Consider the following 14,471-nt stretch of genomic DNA (forward strand, 5'->3'; position numbering starts at 1 on the left):
CTGGAAACCATCGAGGATACATTCCGATATTTGTGTCCCATTGACTTGTATTGGTATTGGGTATCGGTATCGGCGAGATCCGATATTTTGCCGGTATCGGCCGATACCATCCGATACCGATACTTTCAAATATCGGAAGGTATCGCTCAACACTACTGACCACATGTTAGGTGCCGGGATTCTCCAACGGCGCGAGGCAGATCCCAAGCCTTGCCTGCATGTGCGGTCTCCCATTCTGCTTTGACCACTGTGGGTGCAGCTGAGCATATACATTGTTCCCAGCGTCTTGCTCAGGCTCGTGCTATTCGTCTGGTTATTGCTGGCTCTTCAGCCAAGCTTATGGTAACCAGCGTTAGTTAGAGTTGAGCGAACACTCTGGAAACTAAGTCCAGAGAACACCTTACTAAGCATGTTGATGCATGATGTGGCAACGTCTCATTGGTGGCCGGTCGTCAGCTGCTCTGGTGATGTAGCAGCTCTGGATTGCTCCACAGGCAATGTCCTGTCTGACTAGACTTTAGCTGTACATATAAAAGGTTCTCAGAGGCGCATGCCAGTGCACTAGTATCAATATAATTTCATGTGTGAATGTACTTTGCAACTGTGTGGTCTGTGTCAGCACGTGCTCAGGGTCGGGTGCTAGCTGATAGAATTCATGCACCTCCGGAGAGGAGTTTGTTTATGTGGATTTAGGGCTGGTCTAATGCCACTAGAATTCCGGCACCTCTGGAGAGGATTTGTTTGAGTGCTGTTGCTGACTGTCTGACCACTGTTGCTATTTGCTCCGTTAGTGAGCTTTGATCCTCTGTCAAGTTAACAGGGGTCATGTCTAGTGTCATATCTTTCATTATTGTGTGCCAGTGACAGAACTCTATTGCTGAGTATCTGCTTCATTAATGTGTGCGATTGACCCAGCTTTATTGCAGAGGATCAGCTTTGTTACTGTGTGCGAGTGAAACTACCTCTTGTGCTGCTCATAGAGTCACGTGAAACAGCAATCGCTGACTCCATTCTCTGACATTGTTCACATAGCTGCAGTTTTACAGTACATCTCTGCACGGTGAACCCCGGGTTGCAATTGCACTTCCTCATTAATTCTATTTAGTGCAATCCGCCAACCCTAGCACCACATAACACTGTATGGATGAGAAATACAAGCCTAAATTTTGTTTAAAGGCATTCTATCAGTTTTAGACACTACAAAATTGTTCACAGACTACATAACACCATATGTCTGAGAAATGGAAACCTATAAAATTTGTAAAAGGTTTTGTTCAGTTTTAGAGATAACAGAAATGTGCACAGACCACGTAACACTGTATGGCTAAGAAATGGAAGCCTACAAAATTTTTAAAAGCTTTTGTTCAGTTTTAGAGATAACAAATTTTCGCAGACCACGTAGCACTGAATGGCTGAGAAGCAGAAGCCGTCAAATTTTTTAAAAGCTTTTTCTCAGTTTTAGAAATCAATGAAATGTACTCCACACTATGGAATAGTGTATGGCTGAGAAATGTAGCCCAGGAAAATGTTTCAACAATTTTTGAGTGTGTCACATAACACAGTAAAGGACCACAAAGCACATAATACTTGATGGATCACAATATATTCAATTTTTTCAGCACTCAGAGAAAAAGTAGAGCTATATATTTGCCAATGGACTGCACAGGTCTAATCCCTGTCTACAGACTAAATCCTGACACACTCCCTGCTCCTGTGACTCTTTCTCCCTTCATAGTATAAATGTAGGTTGTATGTGATACAAATGATTAGCTCATAGAAGGGCTGTTAGTATGATGGCTCAACTTCAGCACCAGTCTTGACACTACAGATCTCTGATTTCTTATACTGTGCACACAGGCCTAGACAAGCACTCTCTCCCTCCAATATATAGTGTCACAAAGCTGTGCAATGGTATCAGTGTGTCGAGCTGGGTGGCACCTGTCCTTTTGTAATCCCTGATGATGTCAAAAGTCCAATTAATCACAGCAATGTCACAACAAAGAGAATAAGGAATTACAGTGACTCACAGGCAATCCCTGCATGCTTTTTGGCTGCTTAACAGACATCAATGATGAGGGTCAGAGATTCAAATTTTACATCGAGCACCATCCTTTGCTTGCTGAGTAATGAACAGTGATAACTGAGAATCACCAAGTATGTTTACTCATCCCTACATATTATATGAAGAGAAATTACTTTTTTGTATGTACTTAAGGCTGCGTTCACAAGTTTCAGGTGTGGTTTTGAATAAAAAGCAACATCACCACAACTAGTGAAAGCAACCTTACTGGAGTACTGTAATCATACATTGAGTAATCCATAAAAACATTTCGTTTTTTTACATCCTCCATATGGTTCTATACTTTTTAGCCTTTTTATGTGATCATTTTTACAGTTTTCACCAAGGAAAGGTAACCATAAGGTGGATTAAAAAAGAAAAAAAACAGATTATTCAACGGAATAGAGAGAATAAAATAAAAGCAGAAACTGATCATTTTTTACTTTTAAGTCACATTGCAAGAGCTGAGTATAGAGTCAAAACATGGTCTTGTATAATCTAATCAATGTATAAGAGAAATTGTTACTTGTCTTGTGTGCTCTTAATGATTTACATGGTAATTTTTTTTACCATTCATTTTATGGTGGCATTTTCTCAATATAATAACATACAGAGAGTTTATTTCCTAGCACTGGACACTTTACTAGCTCTCCATTCCCAATGTGTGCACCAGATTGAGTTACAGAAAATCTTTAACTAATTTTTCTACTGTCAATTTACTTTAACCAAGACAAAACTGATTACTTAGTTTTAAGGCTTGTGAAATTGCAAGATGCTTTGCATTTTTCAATAGAATATCTCAAGGTATTTATTAAAGCCACTGACATTTTTCATCTCCTTATACGTTTACTATAATGCAAAAAGAATAAGATAATAACAAAATGAGCAAATACCCTGCAGTAAATATATAAATACATTCAAGGTTTCTTGATCAAAATTATGTTAACCAAGAACCCTTTATTTTTTCTTGCACTATTGCCATTTATTTACTGCAAATTATTTGCTCTTTTTGTTTCGATCATAGGTTTTGTCCGTTTAGTGGCCAGTGTGAATATGAGCCTACATGCTCCTTGCATACCAACTTATATTCCAGTTAATTTCTTTTGTTTTTTTTTGTTTCAGGTTTTTGCACTCTTTGGAAATAAAGGCATAGCTTCCCTTTTATTTGAGCTGGAGATTACATTTATATAGCTCCCCACTGCTGGGTGTCCATTAGTCGAGGCCTCGGTCCTACTCTGCACTTATTCAAATTGACATCATTAGTCAAATGGTAAGTGGATAATAGAGGTTAGGACAGTCCCGAATAGGCTCACCAAGACGTGTTGGGATGGCCTTTATTTTTTTTAATCAAAATTATGTTAACCAAGTAGCCTATATTATTTTCATTCCCTATTGCTATTTATTTACTGCAGGGTATTTGCTCATTTTATTTTTAATCATAGGTTTTGTCAGTTTAGTGGCCAGTGTGAACATGCGGCTACACGTTGCATGCACAATGCGCAACAAGTTATATTCCAGTTCATTTTGTTGGGTTTATAAAACCAAAAAAAACAAGATGGGGGGAGAAATTTGCCATACATATAGTGAGAAGAACAGTTTTATTGACTTATTAGATAAATTTATAAACTAAATAGCAATAAACTTTAAACATTTCAAACAAATGCCAGTATATATATTAGTTTTTTATGTCTACAACTGGATATTGATATATGGTATGTTTTAGATAACATGGAAACAAGAACATATTTTTTTCTAAAGATCCAGCTGTTATACAAAGCCGGGCTGTTGCTAAAACTGCAAGGAACAGTAAAAAAAACACCAATTCCCACAGTTTTACTCATCAGATGCCTCTATCCATAGTGTGTTTGACTGAAGAAGAGATGTTCTGTCAGTTCATCAACCCACCCTCCACCGTAGTGCGATTTTTGGATGCCAATGGCAACAAGAGTCCTAACCTTGGTGTCTGCCATTCACTTATACCTATTAGATCCTGGCTCTGATATTACACTGACAGGTGAGGATTCAACATAAGAATTGCAATTATTAACAAAGCAATAAAAAGATCACATCTTTAAGTGTCCTCATAGCACTAATAAATATTGTTAAAAAATGTTTTAGGTATTTAAAAAAAACAACAATTCCAGTTTTCTCATTAAAAATGGATTAACTTTGAAAAATTCTCCTAAATAAAGACACATATTGAGTATCAGTATGTCTATTACAACCTGTACTTTACAACTATTCCAATATTTATCCTACATAGACAGCTTCATCAAAAAGGAGAGAAACAATGCTAAAATGTCCTTTTTTTTCAATACACATTATCAAAATTTAAAACAAATTGGATCAAAAAGTCTGCTGCATACACAAATATAAGAAATAAAAACAATAGCTCTTTGGGCAAAAAAGTGACATATAGCTCAATAAGAGAAAAATAAAAAGGTTTTGGTTATTAGCAGGTGCTAACTAGAAAAAAATATTTTTTTTTTATGTGATGAGAAAGATATGTAAAAAACGACATATACTGAGTATCCTCATAATCATAATGACTCACAGAAGAATTGAACACTAGAAGACAAAAAAAACAAATAAAAATCAATTATCTAAAAAACAAAAATGAAAATGCTAAAGACCTTAGAGTATGGTGACCAAAGACGTATAAAGAAGAGATAAATTTGCTATCATCATACTCTTATAGAATAAAGTTACTTTTTTTCTGCCTACCAAAAAGTATGGTAAAAAGTGATAAAAACAATATTTTTATCACAAAATAGTATCAATGAAAATTAAAGCTTTTCACACAGCTCCATTGACAGAAAAATGTAAAACTTTGGCTCTAAAAATTGAGATTTTTGAACCTGACATTGCTAAAATAATTAAGGCTAAGTTTGATCCATTTAATACAGTATAAATTACACAGAGCTTTATATAGCTATTTATAAACCCACAAATGAACAACTACACAGATCAAAATGATAAAAATGCAGCCTAAGTAATATACAAAAAGAAACTTACCATGTCTTCATTTGTTCTTCTAATTTTATATGTTGACCATGCTTTTCCATCATCACTGTATTCAATCTTATATGATTTTATATATTCTGGGCTTCCTATTCTTTTTGCTCCTTGGGTAATAACTCCAGTCACTCTCATTTTCCTCTGTAGATTTATCTGTTACAAAAGAAAAATAAAGAGTGGAGTCACGTCTACGTATAAGCTAACTTAATGCGAGATAACAAAACTTTACATTATATCCTATACTAGGACATTCTTATGGTCTTCGCTCAAAAATTAATATACACTAATAAGATTTCCAAGGAGTCAGAAAAAAAAAATCACATTTTTTTTTAAATATGGGACCACTGGAGTCTTCAGTCTTGCTTTCTTTGCTTCAAATTTTGAGAAAAAATGGTAGTCTGGTGTGAATCTTTATCTTTATATAGGAGTTTCAGCGTTACAGAGAAAGGTTGTTAAGTTTATGTGCCATAGAAAATCCTACTTCTCAAGCTCAACTCTGGTCATAAACATTCGTTGGTCTGATGTACGTTTTTTGTAGCAGTAGAGTAGTAAGAGTTCAACTGCTTTTGATACCCCACTAAACCCAAGAATTGTTCTATACCTGGACAAGGGCCCCAAGTGAGAACTAACTGCACATGGCATAATTTTACAATTAAGAAGAAGTCATGACTCATAACTAAAGGGTCTGTATCTTACTCTTAAGGTACCTTCACACATAAGAATATCATTAACGATATCATTTCTTTTTGTGACGTAGCAACGATATCGTTAAGGAAATCGTTATGTGTGACAGCGACCAACGATCAGGCCCCTGCTGGGAGTTCGTTGGTCGCTGAGGAAAGTCCAGAACTTTATTTCGTCGCTGGATCTCCCGCTGACATCGCTGGATCGGCGTGTGTGACGCCGATCCAGCGATGTCTTCACTGGTAACCAGGGTAAACATCGGGTTACTAAGCACAGGGCCGCGCTTAGTAACCCGATGTTTACCCTGGTTACCAGCGTAAACGTTAAAAAAAACAAACCCTACATACTTACCTTCAGCTGTCCGTCCCCGGCGCTGTGCTTCTCTGCACTCCTCCTGCATCCTGTGTCAGCGCCGGCCAGCCGGAAAGCACAGCGCTGACGTCACCGCTCTGCTTTCCGGCTGACCGGCGCTGACAGTGCAGAGGAAAACAGAGCGCCGGAGGACAGACAGCTGAAGGTAAGTATGTAGTGTTTGGTTTTTTAATGTTTACGCTGGTAACCATGGTAAACATTGGGTTACTAAGCGCGGCCCTGCGCTTAGTAACCCGATGTTTACCCTGGTTACCGGGGACCTCGGGATCGTTGGTCGGTGGAGAGCTGTCTGTGTGACAGCTCTCCAGCGACCAAACAGCGACGCTGCAGCGATCGGCATCGTTGTCGGTATCGCTGCAGCGTCGCTCAGTGTGAAGGTACCTTTAGTTGAAGAGTCCACTGATCCTCTGCTTCTCCGCTTTCTGCTTGTAAGAGGCAGTGTGTTAGGAGTCGAGATTCCTCTGCTGCACAGGGGGAATCTCGATCCGTCTCCACTGCGGTCTCCCATTCTCCTCCAGCCGCAGTGGAGTCTGCTCAGCAGGGACGTCGCTCCCAGTGTCTTGCTCGCTCTCACTCTGTACAGAGAGTTACTGCTGCTTCTTCAGCTCCTGCCATTAAAGTCAGTGCTGGTCAGCGGCGAGCGGACTTCCCTGGGACTAAGTCCTTGTTTGCGCACACTGAGCATGCCCAGAGCAAGATCTCCCGTTGGAGATCGAGGGTCATGTGCTCTGGCTCTGCAGCGCATTCCATTGTTCCTCTTGGCAGGTCTTGGAAGGGCAAAGTTTCTGTGGCCACTTCCTGTCCTGCAATTATATAAACTGCGCATGACCGCACGGCCATGCGCTAGTGTACAATTGAATACGTGTGTTTGTTGTGAGTGCAAGTCGTTCATTAAATACCCCTACCCTATTGTATGACTGTTCGCGTATGGAGTATGGCTGCTATCTAGCGCCCGACAAATCACTCAACGTGTCACACACGTATCAGCGTCTATTGCTGTGACCGCCAGTGCGGCGCCACGCGCCAGTAGTGCGCTTCCTGACCCACGTCTGGGTGCTTAGTGGTGCCTGCCAGCACGGCACAGTTCGCACTTCGGTGCTCTAATTATAAGAGTTGCCTAACACACCCTGTTGCGGTGTTGTACCAGCAAGGGTCTAATCGGACTTCAATCCTAGTTGGGGTTAAGTTCGCTGACTGCTTGCTCGCCTTCTATGTGCGGTACCGCGACCCTGTGACGCAACAGGATCGCTTCCTTCACGTTGGGTGAAGTTTAACCCACGCGAGTATACTTATGAGTACCGCCATATAGTCCGTCATTACTCAGCAGCAGGTTCCATCTCTGCACGGTGGACCCCGGGCTACGAACGCACCGTACACTATCAGTCTTATTATTTGGTGCGTTCCGCTAGCCCTAACACAGTGTGCTCTTGAAGATTGGCAGCTTGGACCAGTGGCATTTTTGTGCTTCAAGTCCTGAACTGAGCACACTCCTATGCTGCGAGCAATTTTAAACAATCCACACTTCTTCAGAGCAGTGTTTGCAAGTTTTAACCCCTTGAGGGCCTGGCTTTTTTTTTTGTTTGTGCACTTTTCTTTTTTTCCTACCCCCATTCCATAACTTTTCTGTGGGCATAGCCCTCTGAAGGCTTGTTTATTTGTGGGACACATATTTTTGAGTGATGCCATCTATTTTATCATGTAATGTACTGGAAAGGAAAGCAAAAAAAGAATTTCAAGTGTGGTGACTAGTGTTGAGCATTCCGATACCGCAAGTATCGGGTATCGGCCGATACTTGCGGTATCGGAATTCCGATACCGGGATCCGATATTTTTGTGATATCGGGTATCGGTATCGAATCAATAGGGATGTGTAAAATAAAGAATTAAAATAAAAAATATTGATATGCTCACCTCTCCGGCGGCCCCTGGACTTCACACTGCTAACCGGGAGGCTTCTTTGTTTAAAAAGCGCGCCTTTCGGACCTGTGAATGACGTCCCGGCTTCTGATTGGTCACATGCCGCCCATGTGACCGGCACGCGACCAATCAGAGGCCGCGACGTCAATCGCAGGTCCTCAATTCCTAGAATTAGCAGTTTTGTGAATGGGAATGACGTCGCGGCTTCTGATTGGCTGCGTGCCGGTCACATGGGCGGCACACGGCCAATCAGAAGCCGCGACGTCATTCTCATTCACAAAACTGCTAATTCTAGGAATTGAGGACCTGCGATTGACGTCGCGGCCTCTGATTGGTCGCGTGCCGGTCACATGGGCGGCACGCGACCAATCAGAAGCCGGGACGTCATTCACAGGTCCGAAAGGCGCGCTTTTTAAACAAAGAAGCCTCCCGGTTAGCAGCGTGAAGTCCAGGGGCCGCCGGAGAGGTGAGCATATCAATATTTTTTATTTTAATTCTTTATTTTACACATCCTTATGGATCCCAGGGCCTGAAGGAGAGTTTCCTCTCCTTCAGACCCTGGGAACCATGAGAATACCTTTCGATACTTGATGTCCCATTGACTTGTATTGGTATCGGATATCGGTATCGGCGATATCCGATATTTTTCGGGTATCGGCCGATACTATCTGATACCGATACTTTCAAGTATCGGACGGTATCGCTCAACACTAGTGGTGACATAGCAAAAGAATTGCAATACAATGTATTTTTATTTACAGCATTCATTTTACAGTATAAATGAGCTGACAATATTACAAAGGTATCAAACATGAATTGCTTTTGTTTTACTTATTTAAAATTTCAAAAATTGGTGAAAAAAATACTACGCTTGTGACACCATTTTCACAGTAATATAATGTTTTCAATTTTCAGAATATGGAGCTGTGTGAGGGCTTAGTTTTTGCTCCCAGAGTTGATGTTTTTATTTATATAATTTTGGGGTAGATGCTATGTTCTCATTACATCTGTTTACATTTTTGTGTTGTTGCGGCAGACAAAAATCCCACTATTCTGGAGTTTTGATTTTTTTTCTTGTTACACCATTTACCAAGCACATTACTTTATTTTATTTTTTGATAGAACAGACCTGTACAAATACAGTGATATTAAAAATGCATTTTTTTTAGAATTTAAAATGGTGACAGCTTTAATCAGTAAATTGCAGAGTTGCTTGTTTTTCATGCACTTTACAAATATATCCATTTAACAATATTGATAGCTCATTTAATCTCCAAAATAAATGTCCTTAATTGTTCAAAATCTAGAATCCTCCATTAAGAAAACATCTGCCTCCACATCTATTACTGTGTTCGATTATAATCACTTTGTATTTAAGTGGATGTGTCATCAGATTTCACAATATACATTGATTAATTTTTGACTTGACAAGACTGAAGTGCTTATGTAACACCCCAGGAATTCGGTTGTTACAGTGGTATTGCCTTCCTCATGGGGAGGGTGATGCCATGCCTGGAAGCCACAAGGATCCCTTTAACAGGTAATATGTACATACAACACTGTTCTGACTCCAAGCCAGAAGGGGGAGCTCTAGATCCGGTTTCTGGGTAGCTTCCATATATATATTCTGGCTGGAGGAGGATTGGAGAGTCTGAGTAAGGAGTCTGTGAGGAGAACTGGAGCTGAGCAGACATGCGGTTCTGCAGCTCCTGAGAGGAGAGTCAGTCAGTCTATAACAGAGAGTGAGGGGAGAAGGAGCAAAGGAGAAAAGAGAAAGAAGCTGCGAGTGGGCTCCCTCCAGGAACAAGTGCAAGAAACCGGAGGCTGGAATTCTGAGGTTGTGGGGGTAACTGTATGCCCCACAGCAGAAACCGGCGGGCAGGAGATTCCAAGTCTCCTGGCCACCATTACACATGAAGGCACAGCAGCTGATAGAGCCTAGAGTCACCACGAGAAGAGACACCTGTAAAAAGGCTCGAGTTGCCTGCCATGCAGGAAGTGTCCACCTAAAAGGACAGAGAGAGAGAGAGGACCTTGTACGAAGCCTCAGTCAGCAAGGGACTGAGAACACAGTGTAGTAAGGAAGGCTTCCAACCTAACCTGGCTAGCGGGATTCCAAATCACTACCAGGCTGTCCAGGTTCTAAAGATCACCTGTAACCTGCACCTGAACTGCATAAGTAAAAGTTAAACAGACTGCAACCTTGTGTCATCTAATTCTTTCCTGCACTTCACCATCTATCATCAGTTCTGACTACACCCGGAGCCCTGGGGACTAAGCTCTATCTGTGGGGAGCTGTGCCATCTAAGCTGCAATGCCATCATCTCCAGTTGACCCCTTTAAGCAGTGTCGGCCATCTCTGGCCAAGTACCACAAGTGGCATCACGAACATTCTTAAGACTTTATTCCCATTTTCATTAATACCCTTTCTACTGGACGCCCAGGGCCACGGACCCAGTCACTACCAATGTGACCACCCCTTTAAGAACAGAACTAGCTCAGTACCGAGTACCCAGCCGTTTGAAAACCATGTCAAAATCTCTCAATCCTTTTTGAAAGTCCAGCTCATCTTAATGTCTGTAGGACACAAATTTAGAGGTGAAAAGCCCCTTTATGGGATTCCCAGCTGCCTTGGAAAGCTGCATGCATGGCCATCAGCTTTGAAGGTATCTTAAAATGTCACTTAAGATTTAAAAAAAACACTCCAATCAAAGTTTTTATCCTCTTTATATCCAATCATCATATTATACGGCACTGTGTATGTACAATTGCTCATTTGCATTTCTACCCAAGTAATTCTCTTTTTTCTGCTTTTTGTAGAAACAGGAAGTCTCTTTTCCCTGCATTTATCATTCCCTCTTTAACTCCTGACCCAGCTGCTCCTGCCTTCCCTCTGCCAGGGAATTTTGCAGTGATTCATGACTCATACGGTGAAAAGAGACTTTATATTTCTACATAGAGCTTATAAGGATTCTGCTAGTCAGTTTTTAATCACGTGATGTCATAGACCTAATGGAATAAAGAATAATTAGCTAAATAGAAAGGAAAATGAGCAATTGTAAGTATATAGTGCTACGTCAGATAATGACTTCAATATTTTAAGAGGAAAAAAGTTTTGATGGGAGGGCTTCTTTATGCCCCTGACCAAACTAGTCCAATGCTTATAGAGCTTAAAATTATCAATCTATAGACAGAAGAATTGCGGGTGGCTTTGTCATTTTTCTATTGTCTGCTTTAGAAAATGAAAATCCTCACTCATACACAAATTCTTTGAGTAATGCCAGTTACTGATACTAAAATACCATTTGCTATTTCAATTCTACTGTCAACAAGTCCTTCAAATTCACCGTTGAATGAGGACATTTATTATCTGTGTGAGGATTGCTTTAAAAGACACCATGTAGTCCAACAATTATATTTTTCTCTCATATCTCATTTTGTTTTCCTTTATTTTTCTTACTCGTAGCTTCCTAGGAAATTTATACTACATCAACAACTGACCAAATTCTTGCTACATGTACCGCAAAGTATCTCAATGTAAACTAGAGAATTAATTACTTTAGTCACTACACTGAATTTTTATGAGATAAAAGTTATAAGTTAGGCATGTCCTGTCTTGAAGAGAATGAATACCATCAATCATTTATATGGCCTTAGTATGGCAAACAAAGGCACAATGTAAGCACTTGTCACATGCAACAACGTCCTTCAAGATCAGTGCTCAAGGGCGACAACCACCAGTCATTGGAAAGATTTGCCCTAGTAATTGGATGAGGATTAGAAATCTTCCAAAGAGAAAAGGAGTTTGTAGCCAGCTCACCGGTAAATCACCGCAGGTGCACGGAACTCCGCTGCAGGAAGACGATCCAATCATCAGAGAAAAGAAAAAAAAAAAGTTGAATTCCAGCTCCTTAAAACATGACGTTTATTGTATCCAAATAAAAAATCCAAATGTCCATGGTGTGCAACCTCCCACCGGTAAGTGCCTGGGATGACAGAGATAAACGGCTACGCGTTTCGATCGGAGTGATCTTTATCAAAGCCATACCTGGATCAGGCAGCTTCTCCTACTTATAAGGAGGCTCACCCAACCAGATCATTCATTTGAGTCACATGGCAATTTGACAGGTCCTTTCATCTAAAATCATTGTTCTATATGTAACAACATAACAAAAATAAAGGATTAAAATCACATTCAGCAATAATGTAACATAACTTCATGTCTTTTATTCAATCCTGTTGGGACACAGGTGTTCAATTGGAAAATCCAATATGCTTCTCGTGTGAGAAGCCGGCGTCTAATGTCACCACCCCGACTAGGGGTATTAACCCGTTCTATGCCCTGAACCTGAAGAGTGACAGTGCTGCGTGCATGGTGCCTAACAAAATGTTTGGATGCTGCTGATATATTCCTGTCATTATTCTGAGTGTTACCTATGTCATATAAGTGTTCCCTAATGCGTGTTTTCAATTTTCTGGACGTACAGCCCACATACGACAGGTTACACTCTATACATTTGATTTTGTATACCACATTGCAAGAATTACAATTGATGTACTGCTTTATATCAAATTTGATAGTTTCATCCGCATTATAAAATGTCTTTTCAATACTGGCGAATTTACATGTGCTACAATTTCGTGTGCCACACCTGAAAAATCCTGGATAATTTAACCAGGTTCTGATGGATTTATTTTTGGAGCAGAACAAGCTAGGGGCTATTTTATTACCAATGGTCGGGGCTCTTCTCGACACCACATTAATGCCAGAATTTAGTATGTTATACAGCTGCGGATCTTCATATAAAATAGGTAAATATCTGTTGACAATATCTCTAATTCTAGCGAACTGCGGGCTATATTGAAAGCATATGTATGGCTTTTGTTCCATTTGTAAATTTCTATGCTTTTGTGCTGTAACTAGTTCTTTACGATCTTTTCCTGCTACTATTTTTTTGGCCCGATTAATTGTCCATTGAGGGTATTGTCGATATGTTAATTTATTTGCTATTTGCTCGATTTCACCCTTGAGATCTTTTTCTGAGCTGCAATTCCTTTTAATCCTGGTGAACTCACCCACCGGAATTGATTTAATTGTATGCCTGCTATGGCTGCTTTTGGCATGCAGTATTGTGTTACCCCTCACTGGCTTGTGATGTGTTCTGGTGACGATATTTGAATCTATTTGCCCCGTGAGCTCCAGATCTAGAAATGATATACTTTTGCTATCTGCCCTATGCGTAAATCTAATATTGTACTCATTCTGATTCAGGTACTCCATGAAGCGCGGTATGGCAGACACATCACCCTCCCATATCATGAGCGTATCATCAATGTATCTGCCATACCACGCCACATATTCCAAATACGGATTGTTCACGGAAAAAACGCACTCCATCTCCCAAAAGGACATAACCAAATTAGCAAGGGAGGGAGAGTATTTCGCACCCATGGCCACTCCAGCTTGCTGCATATAAAATTGATTATCAAATGCAAAAAAGTTACTAGTGAGCAAAAAATGTATTACCATCAGCAGATATTCAATCAAATCCTCAGAATACTGACTGAATTTGACAAGGTGATAATGGATCGCTCTTATTGCTAGATCGTGCGGGATGCATGTATATAAAGATATAACGTCGCAGCAGAGCCAGGAATAATTTTTTTGCCATATCTTACCATCAAAAATACGTAATACCTCCTTAGAGTCTTTTATATATCCAGGGGAACGTTTTACAAGTGGCTGGAGGAGAGAGTCTACCCATTGACAGAGTCTTTCATTGCAGGACCCGATTCCAGATACTATGGGTCGCATTGGGGGAATCCCCTCTTTTTTATGTATTTTAGGGACCCCATATATTATAGGAGTGACTGGACATTCAACTATTAGATATTCCATTTGTGTTTTAGTTAATACCCCCAGATCGAATCCCTCCTTGATAATGACATCTCTCTTTTTAATAATTTCTTGTGAGGGATTATTTGTTAGTTTCTTATACGTGATTTGATCAGATAATAGTTCCAGCATTTTTTTCTGATAGTCCACTGTGTCCAATACCACTACCACCCCTCCCTTATCTGACATTTTAATTGTAAGATCTGGCATATTTTGTAGCTCTCTTATAGCGTTACGTTTTTTTATAGATATATTCTTAGGGTTGTATTTATTATTAGTTTTTATTTCCTTGTTTAATTGTCTGAGTTCCCTTTCTATGTTTTCTTGAAATTTGTCCATACACTCAGATCTGGCCTGGATTGGATAATAGTAGGGATTTTTTGTAGTAAAATTCTTGAAAACATGCACCCGATCACTATCCAGCAATGTATCTGAGCTGAGATCTTGTAGCGCAATTAGTGCTACTTGTTCTTTAAAGTCCATCTGTGAGTACTCATTATCCACCATAGGTGGTGCTACAGATCC

General features: G+C 40.2%; 1 protein-coding gene across 1 annotated transcript in view; it reads right to left on the reverse strand.

Moving 5' to 3' along the window:
• The window catches only part of EDIL3 (EGF like repeats and discoidin domains 3), a 1,157,741-nt gene that overhangs the window by 307,157 nt on the left and 836,113 nt on the right, over nucleotides 1-14,471 (reverse strand). The window contains exon 6 of the mRNA XM_069751317.1: nucleotides 5,075-5,230. Coding sequence (XP_069607418.1) covers nucleotides 5,075-5,230 — 156 coding nt within the window. The remainder of the gene's footprint in view (nucleotides 1-5,074; nucleotides 5,231-14,471) is intronic.

This window comes from Ranitomeya imitator, chromosome 1, assembly GCF_032444005.1.
Source record: "Ranitomeya imitator isolate aRanImi1 chromosome 1, aRanImi1.pri, whole genome shotgun sequence".
Lineage (NCBI taxonomy): Eukaryota > Metazoa > Chordata > Amphibia > Anura > Dendrobatidae > Ranitomeya > Ranitomeya imitator.